Genomic DNA, 21,646 nt, shown 5'->3' with positions numbered 1-21,646 from the left:
AAGCTCGCCATTTATCGTTTAAAACTTAAAACCGGTTTTAAAACAGATATATTGTTTTTCTACTTAAATTAACAATCAGTATTTGAAAACAGCGTATTTTATTCATTAAAATAATCTCATGTAAACATTTAACCAAGCTATTGGGTTATTTTTAACCCAGCTGGCTTTTACCCCAATCATTGGGTTAAAAATAACACACAGTTGGGAAGGTGATATGCCTACCCATATTTGGTTTACTTGTTGGGTTATTTTTAACCCAACATTTTTTTATTGAGCGATCAGAAACTCCACACTCTTACAACACCACCAGGAAGAGACGGACTCGTTATTTCTTCTTTCTGTCACTGATTTTCTTCTCTTTGACAAAAGCAAACAAGAATCAGCCATCAGAGGACGAAACGCGGTCACGCCATCTGCGCTTCAAATCTATTGCGCGTCTACTCGGCCGTGCGTGGTACATTAACGTGTGAGCGCTACAGTCTTCTTTTAGTAAATCCTCCTTCGTGATTATGAATAAATATGACAGCCGAAGGAGGATTTGCTAAAGGAGACGGTAGGGCCTTTAACACGCTCGCACGTTGATCTACCACGCACCGCCGAGTAGACGTGCAATGAACTTGAAGCGCAGATAGAGTGGCCGCAGTAGAGGACGACGAAGAGAAAGACTTTGAAGTTTGTTTCTGAACAGACAGCAGATCTTTGTGATTCTCGTGGTTATTCGTTTTTGAAACCGTCGTTCAGAAAGTGAAAGTAAAGTTTAGGTTACTGGAGCTCAAACAGTGAAAATGGCTTCATCAGCTGAATATGACTATAATTGTCCCGTGTGCTATGATATCTTCAAGTCTCCAGTTCTTTTATCATGTAGTCACAGTGTCTGTAAAGAGTGTCTTCAACAGTTCTGGAGAATCAAGAAAACTCCGGAGTGTCCTGTCTGCAGGACAAGATCCTCAAAATATCCTCCATTAAATCTGGCATTACAAAACTTGTGTGAGTCGTTCATGGAGGAGAGAAATGAGAGTCGTTCATCAGGATCTGAGGAGATCTGCAGTTTACACAGTGAGAAACTCAAACTCTTCTGTCTGGAGGACAAACAGCCGGTGTGTGTAGTGTGCAGAGATTCAGAGAAACACGTCAGTCACACATTCAGACCCATCAGTGAAGTTGTTCCTTCATATAAGGTAGGACAAATGTCTCTTGTTTCATTTATAAAGAACAATAAGTCATAAACACAGATATCATCACATTCATGCACTCAGTATTTCTCTCTGCTGTTTTACTCAACTTCATATGACATAAACTCTGCTCTGATTTGTTCTGTGTTTGTGAACTAAAGTGTAGTCACTGGGTAAGAGATCATATTCATACTGATAAAAAAGTGTATTTTGTTTTTACTCTGTTTTATGTTTACTGAATCAATTTAGTGTGAGATTTACACAAAACACAGCACTGTATGATATTCTCTTCTCTTCGCTGTAATCTTAATAATATAATCGTATTAATATATATATATATATATATATAATTTTATATATTTTTATTTTGTTCGATTCTAGGAGGCGCTCAATATAGAACTGAAGTCCTTACAGAAGAAACTTCAACACAATGAAAAAATGAAAGGAGAGTTTGAGAGAACAGTTCAACACATCAAGGTGAAGAAAAACGGAATCAGTCATTTTCAGTACAGCTGTAGCATCAATAAACACAATTATGGTTAGTTAAGTTGGCTTAAGAAAGCCAACTTACTGAAATTCTATTTAAACTTCTTTTTCTTTTTCTTCTTCTTCTTCTTCTTCTTCTTCTGAGACTACATTTTAAAATATATCTCCTACTAGAGCTTTCAAGCTACAACCACCAAACTCGGGTCAGACCTTCAGACTGGTCTGACTCGGGTTGCTATATCTTTTTTAACTGATCTGGCTTACGGTTTTCGTAAACCAGACTACCAAAACCACCTAAAATCCCATAGACTTTCTTTGAGGGGATGCAGCCTAAGCTGATCGGTTGCTTTGGCTGGTCGCCCAAGCTGGTGGTTTTTAAGTGGTTTTGGCTACTGTCATTTGGCTACTGTTTGGCTACTGGACGGGGGGCAAGTTCGGGAGCGAGTTCAGCTTCCTGACAGCCTGATGGAGAAGCTGAGTGACGGGTGGGTGGGATCGCCTGCAATGCAGAGGGCTTTGTGGGTGAGACAGGTTCCATAAATGTCCTGGAGGGAGGGGAGAGAGACACCAATGATCTACTCAGCTGCTCTCTTCCGGCAGGATGTGTTGCAGGCACCATACCACACAGTGATGCAGCTCGTCAGGATGCTCTTGTTGATGCCTCTGTAGAAGGTGTACATGATGGGGGTTGGGGCTCTCCTCAGTTTGCGGAGGAAGTAGAGATGCTGCTGTGATTTCTTGGCCAGTGCTACAGTGTTGTCGGTCCAGGAGAGGTCCTCTCTGATGTGCACACCCAGGAACTTGGTGCTGCTCACTCTCTCCACAGTCACACTGTCGATGGTCAGAGGAACATGCTGAGTGTGCACTTTCCTAAAGTCAACATTTATCTCCTTCGTCTTCTACACGTTCAAAAAGAGAGATTGTTGTCACTGCACCTTCTGGCCAGGTGACTCACCTCGCTCCTGTAGTTTGTCTCATCTCTGTTGCTAATGAGACCCACCACAGTCGTGTCATCCGCAAACTTAATAAAGAGGTTGGAGTTGTGTGATGGTGTGCAGTCGTGGGTCAGCAGAGTGAAGAGGAGGGGGCTCAGCACACATCCTTGGGGGGGGCCCAGTGTTCAGTGTGATGGTGCTGGATGTGTTACTGCCGACCAGTACTGCCTGAGGTCTTCCAGTAAGAAAGTCCCAACAGCCAACAGCAACCCCTCCGGAATGAACAACCAAATCGGTGGGCACCCAGGCCGAGGCGTTACCCCTTCTAAGGTGTCTTGACCTTCAACTCAACCTCCCATATGAGTGATGAGATAACTAATTTCTCAGGTAAAATACACTTCAGGCCCAGATACTCTGCGGGCAAGTTTGACAAAATCGCTGCCTTCTCCTGAAAAACAGAACCAGTCACAGAAGAACAAGCAGACACCAGACAGGACTCATGACAACGTTCGCTTTACGAGGTGATGGAGTTGGAACCCCAATCCTCTCGTGGATTGTGCTTGACAAGCCAAGGGTGACCTAGGACAATGGTTGCCATGGGGGAGTCCATGAGGAGGAAGGGAATGGTCTCAGTGTGGTTTCCAGAGGTGAGGAGAGTTATGGGTCCAGTGGTGAAGATGATGTTGGGAAGTTCCTGGCCATTAAGTGCCCTGACAGAGATCTGGTGCAAGAGAGAAGTAATAGGAAGTTTCAACTGTTGTGCGAGAGTGGTGTCCATGAAGTTACCCTCCGCTCCAGAGTCCAGAAGGGTGCGTGTTGTTGGCCCATCTCAGTCTCACCGGAAGGAGAGTGGATGATGAGGTCTTCCCGGCAGAGTTCCCACCTTCCTCCCCAGGTTAGAACAAAGACCACCTTAGACTCGTCCATCTCGAAAGTGCAAGGCTGCAATGAGAAATGCATGGAACATCTGGTAAGGAATGCTCTACAGAAATTCGGCTCACCGGAGTAACTCTCAGGAACTGGTAGGCGGGGCTCCGGCCAATAGCTGGGTTCAGGGACAGCTTGGGGAACAGATGGTGCAGGCGGCGCAGCGAGAGAGGTTAGCTGTTGGATTTGCTGGATGAGCTCGGACACCTGCGCCACCAGAACTTGAACTGGTGTTACCGATGCTCTCCTGCTGTTGATCCATATTGGGTGACGCTGTGGTGGATGAATTCAGAGAGTGCGACTGCTTCCACATTTGGTCAGATCGTTCTGTAACGGCAATGAGGGTGAGGAAGCAATTGCAAGTAATGATAGTAGATTTATTGAGAGGCACACAAGTGAACAGTGGAAAACAACAGGGACAAATGGAATGTAGAGAGGTGATGTCACAGGTGTCCAGGAAGTGGCGATGAGGTGAGGCAGCAGGAGAGCGTGACGCAGAAACTGAGATGAGCGATACGATGTTGAGTGGAGTGGATGGGGTTCCAGTCATGTGTAGATCCAGTGAGGAGATGAAACAGGGAAGAAACAGGAACGAGAAAACCAGGCATACAACAGGGAGCTTCAAACAACAATCTGACAAACACAAAGACGAAAGACAGGTCAATAAGTAGGGAGCAGGAAATGAGTGGCAGCTGTGGCTGTGCCCACATGAAATGATCAGTGCTGACGAGAGACACACAAAACTCCACCCACATAGAGATTAGCAGATAAGACAGTTTTACCAACCGTGACACTATATCAGTTATCTATTTTATCCTAGCAACATGCTAATGATGTTACAAACATGCTAGTCACATACTAGTCACTTTCTTAACATGCTAGTAACATGCCAATCATTCTAGAAACATGATAACAACATGTTAGTAACTTGCTAATCATGTTTACGACATGCTAACAACATGCTTATCTTGCTAGAAACATGCTAGCGACATGCTAATCATGCTAGAAACATCTAGTAACTTGTTAGTATTGCTAGCGACATGCTAGTCACTTTGCAAATCATGCTAGGAACATTCTAGTTACTTGCTAATCCTGCTAACAACATGATAGTACCACTGCTTTTTATAGTATTTTAATAGTATTGCCAACATATTTCTGAAGTTATCACACATTACTGAAAAAGTGAAGAGGGGACACTATATTAGTTATCTATTTTCATATAAGGACTCATAATTTAACTTAATTTAACTTTAACTTAAATTTGTGTAACTGCATCATCTACACAAATCATTGTGCTTGGACGCCTAATGCTTACCTTGACTTAATCTGCATTTCTAGGAACATGCTAGTGACATGCTAATTATGCTAGAAACATTCTAGAAACATGCTAGTCCCTTGCTAATCATGTTAGTAATATGCTAGTCACTTTCTTAATCATGATAGTAACATGCTAGTCACTGGCTTATAATGCTAGGAACATGCTAGTCACTTGCTAATCATGCTAGGAACATGCTAGTCACTTGTTAATCATGCTAATGACATGCTAGTCACTTGTTAATCATGCTAGCGACATGCTAGTAACATGCTAATCATGCTAGAAACATGTTAGCGACATGCAAGTAATTTGCTAATAATGCTAGTGACATGCTAGTCACTTGCTAATCATGCTAGCAACATGATAGTCACTTACTGATCATGTTAGGGACATGTTAGTGACATGTTAATCATGCTAGAAACATCATAACAACACGCTAATCATGCTAGAAACATGTTAGCAACATGCTAATCATGCTAGAAACATGCTAGCCACATGCTAGTAACTTGGTAGTCATGCTAACGACATGCTAGTCACTTGCTATTCATGCTAGGAACATGCAAGTGACATGCTAATTATGCTAGAAACATGCAAGCAACATGCTAGTAACTATGCTAATCATGCTATTGACATATTTATCACTTTTTTGTAATGCTATTAATATGCTAATCACTTGCTTTTTTAAACTTCTTTAACTTCTTAAACTTATTACACTTTTCAAACATTCTGGTCAGGCTTTCTCAAGCCAACTTAATGTTTGACTTGACAAACTTTTTAATCTAGTTATATTTGATTCCAGATATATTGATTCCAGTTGATTATTTTTGTAAATGATGAGCAGCAATCTGCTTCTGAATCTGTTATATGTCCTTGTCTGAGTTTCTCTTGGATCTGAATGATGTGATGTGTTAATGTATTGATGGAGTTGATTGAAGTGAATGTGATTTGATTTCAGTCTCAAGCTGAGCACACAGAGCGTCAGATTAAACAGCAGTTTGAGAAGCTTCATCAGTTTCTCAGAAATGAAGAAGAAGCTACAATCACTGCACTGAGAGAGGAAGAGGAGCAGAAGAAGCAGATGATGAAGGAAAAGCTGGAGGAGATGAACAGACACATCTCAGCTCTTTCACACAAAATCAAAGACACGGAGGAGATGATGAAAGCCAGTGACGCCTGCTTTCTGGAGGTCTAATTTCAGATCATCCATTGATTGATTGATTGATTGATGATTGATTGAGTTCTTAATGATCAATGGTGTGTTTGTTCTGCAGGAGTTTCCAGTCACGATGGAAAGGTGAGTGATCTGCTGGTGTCTCTGCTCTCTCTGCTTCTGATCCAAAGCCACTGCAGATCTGATGCTGAATGTTCTTCCAGAGTCCAGATCTCATCACAGCCGGATCCACAGATGCCTTTTGGAGCTTTGATTCATGTGCCGCGTTACTTGGGCAACCTGCCCTTCAGAGTCTGGAAGAAGATGCAGGACATCGTTCAAAACAGTTAGTGTGGAGAAGATCTGTGATGTTACACACACACTGGAAATGACACATGAGGGAATATTGACACATTTCAGCATTATGTGTGAATAACCAGATGAGCTGCTACTCCAAAATGAGCCCAAAACAAGAGAAGAGCAACTTTGGTCCACATGATATTTACAGTTACAGTGATACAGCAAATCTAATTTCAGTTTGATTGATTGGCAAATCTAAAATATTTACTGTAACAAACAATGACAGTGATCAGAGGATAATTTCTTATGTGTTTGATCAATAACATGAGTGTCATAATCAGTGTTAATTTCTTCAACAAAGACAAGATGTTGACAAGCTAAAACTAATATATGTTAAGGCGTGGCTCGTCTATATTCATCCACAAGATAAACTGAAACAATAATAACTTGTAAAAGTGTTCAGCATTCTGCAACAAATATTTTTCAGATTTTTAAATCATAAAGTAAGCAGTATATATTTAAATCCCGCACATGTATTCATTATATAATCGGGCAGACGGTGCCTGAGTTCTCTTGAGCTCAACAGCGCCCCACAGTTTTGCAACATAAATCTGTGGTTGAAAGGTGGAACTGCAGCGTGCTCTAATTGAGAGCCATAGGGGCAGATTTGAGACTGCTCAGCTTTAAGATGGAAGGCATGCGTGTACTGCAATGGTACTGTTGAGCTCTGACTTATTTATAATCATGCATCAAACCTATGCCATAACTGTTAAGTAAAATATACGTGGATACAAGTTATTTTATCTGTCCCTCATTCTCGTTGTAAATCCAAAGGTGACAGAGCTTTTGCTCTTGCTGCCCCTAAACTCTGGAACAGTTTACCCTTTACTATCAGGGCCTCTCCATCACTCTGTGTTTTTAAATCAAACTTAAAGACTTATTTTTACACCCTTGCTTTTGAGTGATGCTATGTACATAACATAAACACATTTGATGTGTTTTTTATATACATATTTATATTTTATTTTATATTTTATCTCTTTTCCCTTTCATTTTTGATCTCTGTTGCTTATTAGGTAACATTTTATTGTAAAGTACCTTGGATACGGAGACCTCTGTTTATCTTCGGAAAACAGTTTAAGATTTTTTAGATTTAGTCCGAGACCGCACAGTCCCTCCATTGAAACTGTGTGCATGGTATTACTGAAGCCCTGCGACTAGCAAGAGCAACTTCAAAATCCTCAGTACTCATCTTACTGGACCTGTCTGCTGCTTTTGACACCATTAATCACCAGATTCTCCTGTCCACCCTCAGAAAGATGGGCATCTCTGGAACCGCACTCCTGTGGGTTAAGTCATACCTCTTTGACAGATCCTTCAGTGTGTCATGGAGGGGTGATGTTTCTAAGTCACAACACCTTGCTACCGGGGTTCCTCAAGGCTCAGTACTTGGACCACTTCTCTTCTCCATCTACATGACGTCATTAGGATCTGTCGTTCAGAAGCATGGCTTTTCTTATCACTGCTACGCTGATGACACCCAACTCTACTTCTCATTCCAACCAGATGACCCAACAGTAGCTGCTCGCATTTCAGCCTGTCTGAGTGACATTTCTAGCTGGATGTATGACCATCACCTTTAGCTTAACCTTACACAGACAGAACTCATAACTAACCCATAGCTTCATCACAACTTCTCTATACAGCTGGGTTCGTTAACCATTACTCCTTCGAGGACAGCCAGAAACATAGGATTTGTGATGGATCATCAGTTAAGCTTCACAGACCACATTGCTACAACGACCCTGTCCTGCAGATTTGCCTTATACAACATTAGGAAGATAAGACCCTTCCTGTCAGAGCAAGCCACCCAACTTCTTGTCCAAGCTATTGTTCTCTACAGACTGGACTATTGTAATGCTCTCCTGGCGGGCCTTCCTGCATGTACTGTCAAGCCTCTGCAATTGATGCAGAATGCAGCAGCGAGGGTTGTCTTCAATGAGCCAAAAAAAGCTCACGTTACTCCTCTCCTCATCAGGTTACACTGGCTACCAGTAGCCGCTCGCATCAAATTCAAGGTACTGATGCTTGCCTTCAAGACAACCACTGGCACGGCACCAACATACCTAAACTCACTGGTTAAATCTTATGTGCCCTCCAGAAGTTTGCACTGTGCAAGTGAATGATGCATTGTGGTGCCATCCCAAAGAAGTTCAAAATCACTCTCACGGACCTTTTCCTGGATTGTGCCCAGCTGGTGGAATGACCTCCCGATCTCAATTCGTACAGCTGAGTCTTTACTCATTTTCAAGAAACATCTAAATACTCATCTTTTTAGCCAGCACTTAACCAACTAATACTAGCACTTTTCCTTCTTTTCTTGTCTTTTAATTTATTAAAAAAAAATAAAACCTGGCTATGCGTTCTGTACTAGACTAACTGAGACTTGTCATGACACTTGTATACTGTTGTTGTTCTCTTGTTGACCTGACTGCTTCTATTGTTCTCATTTGTAAGTCACTTTGGATAAAAGTGTCTGCTAAATGATTAAATGTAAATGTAACTACTGGTGATCCAAAAACCGATGCAACCGGTTCTTGACTCATGAACGAGACAGTCTTTTGTTCGTTATCTGGGTCGGCTCTGTGTTCATCTTCAGTTCTCTTTTCACAGCAGTTCAGTCAGTGTATTGTTTGAGTAAATGAATTACTCCGGGATATTGGTTTGTTTGAACTCAGAGGGAGTGTCAGCCACATTAAAAAAAGTTAACAGCTTAAGTAATTTATGGATCAATGCGTATTGGAGACGCGAACCGTTTAAAATTATTCCGTTTGATTTGGTGAACTGGTTCAAAAAGATCCGGTTACATCGAATGATTCGTTCGAGAACCGGATATCACAAACTGCTTTGTTTTGAACTCTCTCACAACAGACACGGAAGAGAAGACAATGATGAATAAAGTCGTAGTTTTTGCTATTTTTGGACCAAAATGTATTTTTGATGCTTCAAAAAATTCTAACTGACCCTCTGATGTCACATGGACTACTTTGATGATGGTTTTCTTACCTTTCTGGACATGGACAGTAGACCGTACACACAGTTTCAATGGAGGGACAGAGAGCTCTCGGACTAAATCTAAAATATCTTAAACTGTGTTCCAACGATAAACTGAAGTCTCACTGATTTGGAACGACATGAGGGTGGGTTATTAATTAAATAATTTTGATTATTTGGTGAACTAACCCTTTAATGTTGTGCTCTATAAATAAATTGACTTGACTTGCAAGTAAAAGATCTCTATTGAGAAAACAGCAAAAAGGTCTTCCCGTTGCAGCCAGCAGGAGAATGGTGACGCAGGGACTTCGGTGGGCAATCCACCAACCGTGACAGTACTCTCCCCCCTAGGAACGCCTCCTGAAATTCCCAGATAATCCTACCTGTCTATTGTAATCATCGATAAGGGAGTGATCCAGGATGTCCCTAGTAGGAACCCAACTTCTCTCCTCTGAACCGTAACCTTCCCAGTCCACCAAGTACTGGAATCCGCATTCCCTCCATCTCGAGTCCAGAATACGGATCACCAAATATGTAGGTTCCCCATCTACGAGTCGTGGCATTGGGGGAACCGGGGCCGACGGATTAATGTGTGAATGAAAAACGGGTTTGATCTTTGATACATGGAAGGCGGGGTGTATTCTCCTGTACGCAGGAGGAAGTTTGAGTCAGACTGCCACTGGACTAATAATCTTGGTGACAGGGAAATGCCAATAAATTTGGGAGCTAACTTGTTAGATACGGAGCAGAGCGGAATGTTCTTGGTAGAAAGCCACACTTTTTGACCCACGATGTATACGGGAGGCTTCGACCGGTGGCGATCGGTCTGAGCCTTGGTGCGCGCCCCCACCTGAAGAAGAGACTTGGCCAATCTACCACAGCCTTAACCTTATCAGGGTCCATACATACTCCCTCAGATGAGACAATTTGTCCTAGAAAAGAAACAGACTGTGCATGAAAATCGCTTTTATTCGCCTTGACAAAAAGCCTATTCTCTAGCAGCCTCTGAAGCACTCGTTTGACATGCTGAACGTGTTCCTGGAGAGAAGATGAAAAAATCAGTATGCCATCCAGATAGACATATATGAATTGATCTACCATGTCAACACGTCATTCACAAGTGCCTGGAAAACCGCTCGGGAGTTGGAAAGCCTGAACAGCATAACCAAATGCGGTTTTCCATTCATCCACCTTCGAAATGCGAACCAAATGATAGGCATTACGTAAATCCAATTTTGTGAAAACTGATGCTCCTTGCAACCTCTTGAAACCTGTAGACATCAACGGCAAAGGATAGGTATTTTTTCCGAGATGTTGCTCAGCCCTCTGTAATTAACACAAGGTCGCAAGGAACCATCCTTCTTCCCCACAAAAATAACCCCGCCCCCGCTGGAGAAGAGGAGAATCACAAATATATTTCTCCATGGTCTCCCTCTCAGGAACAGAAAGAGAGTAAAGTTTGCCTTTAGGTTGAGACTTACCTCACAGTAAATCTACAGCACAGTCATAGGGATGATGCGGAAGGAGAGAAGCAGCACAGGACTTACTGAACAATTCCTTCTGATCCAGGTACTCCTCGGGCACATTTGATAAATCCACTGCCTTCTCCTGAAACAAAGAAACAGACACAGACGGACAAGCAGACACAAGACAAGACTCATAACACTGAGTGCTCCATTCAGAGATTGAGTGCTGGCATCAATCCACCCTGGGATTGTGCTGAGTAAGCCAGGGGTGACCGAGAACTATGGGAGTCCATGAGGGAAACACGTGATTTTTTTTTCAATTCAATTCAAGTTTATTTGTATAGCGCTTTTTACAATACAAATCGTTACAAAGCAACTTTACAGATAATTATGTTTCTACAATATTTAGTAGTAGCTAGTAGTTTGTGCACATTTGACAGGATTTTAGAAAAAATAAAAAATAATAATACAAGACGTAGTCAGCTAGACGATGAACTATCAATATTATTAATTAATAGTTATCATATGATGCAGTCACACATGTAGCAATAATTATTTAGTTCTGTTGTTGATTCAAGGTTAGGATCATCTGGGGTCCTCTGAGGGTCAGCATCATCTCTTCTCAGGTGTTCTGGATCCAGACTGGAGCTTGTGTAAATCCTAGTTACCACAGGATGTAAATCCCGTGGCAAAACATAGAAACAAAATAGAGACATCATTAGCATAGCTGATGTTCCAACAAAGTAAAATTAGTTTAACACAAGCTAAAGAATAAAAATGCACATTTGATCAGATGCAACTACACTCACAATTTAAAAGATACATTTTTCATATGCTTGGCGAAAGAGATGTGTTTTTAATCTAGATTTAAACAGAGAGAGTGTGTCTGAACCCCGAACATTATCAGGAAGGCTATTCCAGAGTTTGGGAGCCAAATGTGAGAAAGCTCTACCTCCTTTAGTGGACTTTGCTATCCTTGGAACTACCAAAAGTCCAGCGTTTTGTGACCTTAGGGTGCGTGATGGGTTGTAACGTGGTAGAAGGCTAGTTAGGTACGCAGGAGCTAGACCATTTAGGGCCTTATAGGTAAGTAATGATAATTTGTAACTGATTCGGAACTTAATAGGTAGCCAGTGCAGAGACTGTAAAATTGGGGTAATATGATCATATTTTCTTGACCTCGTAAGGACTCTAGCTGCTGCATTTTGGACTACCTGTAGCTTGTTTATTGAAGCAGCAGGACAACCACCTAGAAGTGCATTACAATAGTCCAGTCTAGAGGTCATGAATGCATGAACTAGCTTTTCTGCATCAGAAACAGATAACATGTTTCGTAGCTTGGCAATGTTTCTAAGATGGAAGAATGCAGTTTTTGTAACATTGGAAATATGATTTTCAAAAGACAAATTGCTGTCTAATATAACACCCAGATTTCTGACTGTAGAGGAAGTAACAGTACATCCGTCTAGTTGCAGATTGTAATCTACAAGATTCTGTGTAGTGTTTTTTGGTCCAATAATTAATATCTCTGTCTTATCCGAATTTAATTGGAGAAAATTATTTGTCATCCAATCTTTTACATTTTTAACACACTCTGTTAGCTTAGATAATTGGGAAGTTTCATCTGGTCTCGTTGAGATATATAGCTGAGTATCATCAGCATAACAGTGGAAGCTAATTCCGTATTTTCTAATAATATTACCAAGGGGCAACATGTATATTGAAAATAGAAGGGGACCTAGGACGGATCCTTGTGGCACTCCATATTTTACTGATGATAAATGAGATGACACCCCATTTAAGTAAACAAAATGGTAGCGATCGGACAGGTAGGATCTAAACCATCTTAGAGCCTGCCCTTGAATACCTGTATAGTTTTGTAATCGATCTATTGGTATGTCATGATCTATGGTGTCGAACGCAGCACTTAGATCAAGTAAGACTAGAAATGAGATGCAGCCTTGAATGCCTTGAACGTGATGGTTTCATTGTGGTTGCCTGACGTGGTATGGGTTATGGAACCGGTAGTAAGGGAGATACTGGGCAGTTCCTGTCCATTGAGCGCATTAACAGAGATCTGTCTTGTAAGTGGTGTGATCCATGAAATTACCTTCAGCTCTGGAGTCGAAGTAAGGCTTGGCAGGTGTGTGTGGGGAAGGAGAGTGGATGGTGAGGACTTCTCGATGGTGATCCCACCCGATAGTAGCCTCTTCATTACTATCGGGCTTGCTCTTTTACTAAACACGAATGTAGGAAATGGCCCTTTCCTCCGCAGTATAGACATAGTCATCGGGATCTCCGCCTCTCTCTCTCTCTTCCTGGGAAAGCCGAGCTCTCCCTTCCTGCACGGGCTTGGGATTGGCAACGGTACCAGTTGGATACAGTCGGCCAGCCCATGCAGGAACATATCCCACTGCGCCTCCTTCTTTCATCTGCACTCTGCCGCCAATGTTCTGAACTTGATAGAGTAGTCAGCTACCGTACAATCACCTTGTCTTAGATCCATGAGGAGTCTGGCAGCATCCTTGCCTGCCACCACATGGTCAAAGACCCTCTTCATCTCGGCGGCGAGTGCCTAGAACGAAGCGCAGCATGGATCCTTGTTTTCCCACACATAGTGCCTCATAGTCAAAGTCAAAGTCAAAGTCACCTTTATTTATATAGCGCTTTAAACAAAATACATTGCGTCAAAGCAACTGAACGACATTCATTAGGAAAACAGTGTCAATAATGCAAAAATGATAGTTAAAGGCAGTTCATCATTGGATTCAGTTATGTCATCTCTGTTCAGTTAAAAAGTGTCTGTGCATTTATTTGCAATCAAGTCAACGATATCGCTGTAGATGAAGTGTCCCCAACTAAGCAAGCCAGAGGCGACAGCGGCAAGGAACCGAAACTCCATCGGTGACAGAATGGAGAAAAAAACCTTGGGAGAACACAGGCTCAGTTGGGGGGCCAGTTCTCCTCTGACCAGACGAAACCAGTAGTTCAATTCCAGGCTGCAGCAAAGTCAGATTGTGCAGAAGAATCATCTGTTTCCTGTGGTCTTGTCCTGGTGCTCCTCTGAGACAAGGTCTTTACAGGGGATCTGTATCTGGGGATCTAGTTGTCCTGGTCTCCGCTGTCTTTCAGGGATGTAAAGGTCCTTTCTAGGTGCTGATCCAGCATCTGGTCTGGATACGTACTGGATCCGGGTGACTGCAGTGACCCTCTGATCTGGATACAGACTGGATCTGGTGGCCACGGTGACCTCGGAACAAGAGAGAAACAGACAAATATTAGCGTAGATGCCATTCTTCTAATGATGTAGCAAGTACATAGGGTGTTATGGGAAGTGTTTCCGGTTCCGGTTTACCTAATTAATGCAGCCTAAAAATCCTTTAACGGATTTGGATAATAAAAGCATATTAGTATGTTATGTGTATGCCAGGTAAAAGAGATGGGTCTTTAATCTAGATTTAAACTGCAAGAGTGTGTCTGCCTCCCAAACAATGTTAGGTAGGTTATTCCAGAGTTTGGGCGCCAAATAGGAAAAGGATCTGCCGCCTGCAGTTGATTTTGATATTCTAGGTATTATCAAATTGCCTGAGTTTTGAGAACGTAGCGGACGTAGAGGATTATAATGTAAAAGGAGCTCATTCAAATACTGAGGTGCTAAACCATTCAGGGCTTTATAAGTAATAAGCAATATTTTAAAATCTATGCGATGCTTGATAGGGAGCCAGTGCAGTGTTGACAGGACCGGGCTAATATGGTCATACTTCCTGGTTCTAGTAAGAACTCTTGCTGCTGCATTTTGGACTAGCTGTAGTTTGTTTACTAAGCGTGCAGAACAACCACCCAATAAAGCATTACAATAATCTAACCTTGAGGTCATAAATGCAAGGATTAACATTTCTGCATTTGACATTGAGAGCATAGGCCGTAATTTAGATATATTTTTGAGATGGAAAAATGCAGTTTTACAAATGCTAGAAACGTGGCTTTCTAAGGAAAGATTGCGATCAAATAGCACACCTGGGTTCCTAACTGATGACGAAGAATTGACAGAGCAACCATCAAGTCTTAGACAGTGTTCTAGGTTATTACAAGCAGAGTTTTTAGGTCCTATAATTAACACCTCTGTTTTTTCAGAATTTAGCAGTAAGAAATTACTCGTCATCCAGTTTTTTATATCGACTATGCAATCCATTAGTTTTTCAAATTGGTGTGTTTCACCGGGCTGCAAAGAAATATAGAGCTGAGTATCATCAGCATAACAGTGAAAGCTAACACCATGTTTCCTGATGATATCTCCCAAGGGTAACATATAAAGCGTGAAGAGTAGCGGCCCTAGTACTGAGCCTTGAGGTACTCCATACTGCACTTGTGATCGATAGGATACATCTTCATTCACTGCTACGAACTGATGGCGGTCATATAAGTACGATTTAAACCATGCTAATGCACTTCCACTGATGCCAACAAAGTGTTCAAGTCTATGCAAAAGAATGTGTCAAACGCAGCACTAAGATCCAATAAAACTAATAGAGAGATACACCCACGATCAGATGATAAGAGCAGATCATTTGTAACTCTAAGGAGAGCAGTCTCAGTACTATGATATGGTCTAAATCCTGACTGGAAATCCTCACATGTACCATTTTTCTCTAAGAAGGAATATAATTGTGTGGATACCACCTTTTCTAGTATCTTGGACAGAAAAGGGAGATTCGAGATTGGTCTATAATTAACTAGTTCTTTGGGGTCAAGTTGTGGTTTTTTGATGAGAGGCTTAATAACAGCCAAAGTGCCGCCAGACCCGTGAGGAGGGTAAGTACAAATGGGTAGGCATGGCTCAGGTTGGTTATTCGGCTCCGGTGAATTGGGCGGTGCAGTGGGATTTCTTATGTGTTGGAATTGTTGGGAGAGCTCGGACACCTGCGTCACGAGTGCTTGCACAGCGCACCCCGTGGTGGTGATACTCTCCTTTTGATGATCCATACAAGCAATACTGTGGTTGATGAACTCAGTCAGTGAAGCGGAACTTGCTGCATCCATAATGATGGTCAGATCGTTCTGTAACGTAAAAATACGTGGATGCAAGTTGCAAGTAAAAGATCTCTTTATTGAGAGAACAGCGGAAAGGTCTTCCCATTGCAGCCAGCAAGAGAGTGGTGATGCAGGAATTTCAATGGGCAATCCAGGAGAGATAAGTGATGACAGAGTAAAGAATTCCCGGGAGTGATGAGTGATGAATTAGGTGTAGAATCCACAATGAGACTGGAACAGGTACAGTTTGACACGATGAACTCAATTCAGCTGAAGGTACACATGAGGAGAACATGAACAGGAAACAACACAATGGAAACTCCAACAACGATCTGACAAACATGAGACAAAAGACAGGGCATTAAATAGGCTGGGAAAATGACATGCAGCTGCCCATGATCAGCGGTAACGCGCACATAAAACAAACAGTGTAACGAGAAACCCACACACACACAAACACACAAGACCAGGACGAAACAACGGCTCACCAACCGTGACAGTAGCCTTTTACTCTGTAGGCTAAGCGTCAGTTTTCATTCACACTTTATATGTCCGCGTCGATGTGCAGTACACATGCAAACTGCTAGTCTACAGTGTCCACGGGCACGTTGCTGGTGTAAACCAAAGTACCTAAACAAAAGCCAAAGAAGAAGTGACTCGTCAGTGAAGGTGACGGTGGCAAATAAATATCAAATATCAAAATTATTAATCATTAAATCATTATTTAAAACTACAAAAGGAGACAACAACGGAACAGGAGAAGATGGCATTCTTTCCATCTCCACAAGGACTTGTACCACGGCTGATCAACACTGTTTGTCACAGACAACTAGTGATGTATAATGCTATGTAGTATTATAAATACACTTATTATTTGCTTTGTTTTATTTCATATAAGAAGGTGTAACATTAAAATATATTAAAGTGCACAAAAACACACACAAACTCAAGTACATATGAAAGGAGAGGTTCTAGCAGACCAATAACAGCGCTTGTAGTCCGCGTAGAATTGACAAAGATGTTAAATAAATGTACAAATGTTAAGCTACTGTATCTGAAAAAATTGTTTAATTTGTATCTCTTACATATTTGTCTTATTACCCTATTATGCTTCTTTTTCTAAATGTATAAATTATATATTTGTATAATTTATATTATATATGAACAACTATAATTCTTTATTAGTTTCTCCCTTTTCACTACTGTTAAAGGAATGAATGAAAATTGTCATCATTTATTCAAGTTTTTTTCAAATACAATCCTTGATTCAAATTTCTCATAAGCTTAATTGATTTGGTCTAAACAGAGAAGAATTAATGACAATTTTTTGTTTGAAAACGACATATAAAATAGCTACCAAAATAAATATCGTTAACTGCAGTTTGACTAAATGACTAAAAGTTGACAAAAATGCAATGTTTTTTCTTCGACTTAATCTTTAAAAGACTCAAACCTGCCTGATCTATCTCAACTGCTATTTGTACCCAAAAATACACATGAATTAGACGAAATTACTGACAACATGGGCACTATTTTCTCTAATACATTAGAAGCTGTTGCCCCCATCAAATTGAAAAATGTTAGAGAAAAACGTACTGTGCCATGGTATAACAGTAATACTCACTCTCTCAAGAAAGTAACTCATAGTCTTGAACGCAAATGGAGAAAAACTAACTTGGAAGTTTTTAAAATTGCATGGAAAAACAGTATGTCCAGCTATAGACAGGCTCTAAAAACTGCTAGGGCAGAGCATATCCACAAACTCATTGAAAATAACCAAAACAATCCAAGGTTTTTATTTAGCACAGTGGCTAAATTAACAAATTACCAGACGCCACCTGATTCAAATATTCCACCAACGTTAAATAGTAATGACTTTATGAATTTCTTCACTGATAAAATAGATAATATTAGAAATACAATAGCGAATGTAGATTCTACAGCGTCTAACACTTCAGTTTCATCCATCGCACCCAAAGATAAACTGCAGTGCTTTACAAATATAGGACAGGAAGAGCTAAATAAACTTATCACTGTATCTAATCCAACAACATGTTTATTAGATCCTGTACCCACTAAATTACTAAAAGAGCTGTTACCTGTAGCCGAAGAACCGCTTCTCAATATCATTAACTCGTCGTTATCTTTAGGTCACGTCCCAAAACCATTCAAGCTGGCGGTTATCAAGCCTCTTATTAAGAAACCAAAACTAGATCCTAGTGTACTGGCAAATTATAGGCCTATTTCAAATCTTCCATTTATGTCTAAAATATTAGAAAAAGTTGTGTCTGCTCAATTGAGCACCTTCCTGCATAAAAATGATCTGTATGAAGAACTTCAGTCAGGTTTCAGGCCCCACCATAGCACAGAAACTGCACTTGTTAAAATTACAAATGACCTGCTTCTTGCGTCAGATCAAGGCTGCATCTCATTTCTAGTCTTACTTGATCTTAGTGCTGCGTTCGACACCATAGATCATGACATACTCATAGATCGATTACAAAACTATACAGGTATTCAAGGGCAGGCTCTAAGATGGTTTAGATCCTACCTGTCCGATCGCTACCATTTTGTTTACTTAAATGGGGTGTCATCTCATTTATCATCAGTAAAATATGGAGTGCCACAAGGATCCGTCCTAGGTCCCCTTCTATTTTCAATATACATGTTGCCCCATGGTAATATTATTAGAAAATACGGAATTAGCTTCCACTGTTATGCTTATGATACTCAGCTATATATCTCAACGAGACCAGATGAAACTTCCCAATTATCTAAGCTAACAGAGTGTGTTAAAAATGTAAAAGATTGGATGACAAATAATTTTCTCCAATTAAATTCGGATAAGACAGAGATATTAATTATTGGACCAAAAAACACCACACAGAATCTTGTAGATTACAATCTGCAACTAGACGGATGTACTGTTACTTCCTCTACAGTCAGAAATCTGGGTGTTATATTAGACAGCAATTTGTCTTTTGAAAATCATATTTCCAATGTTACAAAAACGGCTTTCTTCCATCTTAGAAACATTGCCAAGCTACGAAACATGTTATCTGTTTCTGATGCAGAAAAGCTAGTTCATGCATTCATGACCTCTAGACTGGACTATTGTAATGCACTTCTAGGTGGTTGTCCTGCTTCGTCAATAAACAATCTACAGGTAGTCCAAAATGCAGCAGCTAGAGTCCTTACCAGGTCAAGAAAATATGATCATATTACCCCAATTTTACAGTCTCTGCACTGGCTACCTATTAAGTTCCGTATCAGTTACAAATTATCATTACTTACCTATAAGGCCCTAAATGGTTTAGCTCCTGCGTACCTAACTAGCCTTCTACCACGCTACAACCCATCATGCACCCTAAGGTCACAAAACGCTGGACTTTTGGTAGTTCCTAGGATAGCAAAGTCCACTAAAGGAGGTAGAGCTTTTTCACATTTGGCTCCCAAACTCTGGAATAGCCTTCCTGATAATGTTCGGGGTTCAGACACACTCTCTCTGTTTAAATCTAGATTAAAAACGCATCTCTTTCGCCAAGCATTCGAATAATGTATCTCTTAAATTGTGAGTGTAGTTGCATCTGCATTTTTATTCTTTAGCTTGGGTTAAACTAATTTTACTTTGTTGGATCAGCAGCTATGCTAATGATGTCTCTATTTTGTTTCTATGTTTTGCCACGGGATTTACATCCCGTGGTAACTAGGATTTATACAAGCTCCAGTCTGGATCCAGAACACCTGAGAAGAGATGATGCTGACCCTCAGAGGACCCCAGATGATCCTAACCTTGAATCAACAAACAGAACTAACAATTATTGCTACATGTGTGACTGAATCGTATAATTACTATTAATTAATAATATTGATAGTTCATCATATAGCTGACTACGTTTTGTATTATTATTATTATTTTTATTTTTCTAAAATCCTGTCAAACGTGCACAAACTACTAACTACTACTAAATATTGTAGAAACATAATTTTCTGTAAAGTTGCTTTGTAACGATTTGTATTGTAAAAAGCGCTATACAAATAAACTTGAATTGAATTGAATTGAATTGAACTCAAATGACTAAAATGTGACTAAGACTCAAGATAAAGACTAAGACTAAATCAGAAATGCCTGTCAAAATGAACACTGGTCATAATTCATAATAATCTGTGTGTGGTTCATTCTTGATCATTATATTAACATCAGAATAAAGCAGCTGTTGATTGTGTCTCATCAGCTCCTGTGATTCTGGATCCAAACACTGCACGTCCAGATCTCGTTCTGTCTGATGATCTGACCAGTGTGAGATGGAGCGGGAACAAACAACCTCTTCCTGATAATCCAGAGAGATTTGACAGTTATTCCTGTGTTCTGGGTTCAGAAGGTTTTAACTCAGGAACACACTGCTGGGATGTGGAGTTTAAGGAGAGTTCAGGCTGGAGACTTGGAGTAACTACAGAATCAAACCAGAGGAAGGGACGTGTTTTCTTTAACACTGATGTATGGAGTGTGCAGTGCGGATGGTCTAATCAGTTTGGTTTTCCTGTTAATCGGGATCTTGGGCATGTGACAGTGTATCTGGACTATGACAGAGGAACAGTGTCATTCTCTGATCCTGTAACTAACACACATCTACACACATTCACAGCCAACTTCACTGACACACTTTTCCCTTTCTTCTTCAGCACTGACTCTCTGAGGATCTTACCATTCAATAGTCAGTAAATGTTACTCCTGTAGCTCTGGATCAATCTACTTTCATCTTTTCATCATCTTTCCAATATTCAATCCATATCACAATTTCAATATTTATTCAGCATGAGACTAAAAGAATAATTGTTTATTTCAGTTAAATGAAATGTAAATACTTACTATAGAAACATGATTAAAATAATTTTTAAAAATCTGATTCTCAGAATAAAGTCTCTGGGACTTTGACTCAGATTGTGAACAAAGTTTAATTATTTGAATAATTGAAAATGTGATTATATGATTTTAGTAATGAAAGGTTAAATGTTTGGTCATGATAAGTAGGGTTTAATCATGGAAATGCATTGAGGGGGAACCCTGAGAAGTGATTATTTATGTTTCTCAATAAAGTCATAAATGAATGTAATTGACTTGCTTGTTTAAATCAGTCATGTCTCTGTCAGCAGTGGAAACTTCATTACAACACGACAGTCATAAAAATAAGAAACAATCTGATTAAAAATGAAGCATTCAGATGTTTTTCAGGTGGATGATTTATTTATTTATCTGGAAAAGGTTTAATTAATGTCAAATACTAAAATACATATTCTATGGAAATGCACATTAATAATGTAGTGGATACTACTGATTTATATGCAAGCCTCTATTTTTAATTAAAGAGATTTAATTATAGAAATAAAAGGCATATAGGTTAAAATGAACTGTGCTTTTAATTCGTGGAATTATTTAATACAGCAGCCTTCTGTCCTGATTCTCAGGAATTCATCAATCTTTTATTAATCTTTTATTCATCAAAAAGATAAAGAAGTATCATATTTTAATTAACTTGTTATATATTTATTTGTAAATGGTTAGTTCAGCCAAAAAGGAAAATTATGTCATTAAAGACTCACCCTCATGTCGTTCAATACCTGTAATGCTGTGTTCACACCAAACGGGAATAGAGTGTCAAATTCGCATCTACCGCGTCTAGTTTGCCGCTTGAACATTTTGAGATCATTCGCTTCATTCGTGCGTGAAATTAACTTCAAAACAGACGCGAATTCGCGTCATTGGGGGGGCTTCTGCCCGCTGAGTTCACTCAGCATTTTCAACCGCCATT

At 40.3% G+C, this 21,646-nt stretch overlaps 1 protein-coding gene across 1 annotated transcript; it reads left to right on the top strand.

Moving 5' to 3' along the window:
• Nucleotides 1–289: 289 nt before the first annotated feature.
• Nucleotides 290–20,642, top strand: LOC132153236 (zinc-binding protein A33-like). The gene is made up of 6 exons (XM_059562614.1): nucleotides 290–1,178; nucleotides 1,554–1,649; nucleotides 5,791–6,021; nucleotides 6,107–6,129; nucleotides 6,210–6,331; nucleotides 20,072–20,642. The coding sequence occupies exons 1-6, from the start codon at nucleotides 786–788 to the stop codon at nucleotides 20,557–20,559; spliced, it is 1,353 nt and encodes a 450-aa protein (XP_059418597.1). The 5' UTR covers nucleotides 290–785; the 3' UTR covers nucleotides 20,560–20,642.
• Nucleotides 20,643–21,646: the final 1,004 nt, after the last annotated feature.

Source organism: Carassius carassius, chromosome 11 (assembly GCF_963082965.1).
Source record: "Carassius carassius chromosome 11, fCarCar2.1, whole genome shotgun sequence".
NCBI classification, from domain to species: Eukaryota; Metazoa; Chordata; class Actinopteri; order Cypriniformes; family Cyprinidae; genus Carassius; species Carassius carassius.
The sequence above is the reverse complement of the archived record's forward strand: the minus strand, read 5'-3'. Positions and strand labels throughout refer to the sequence as shown.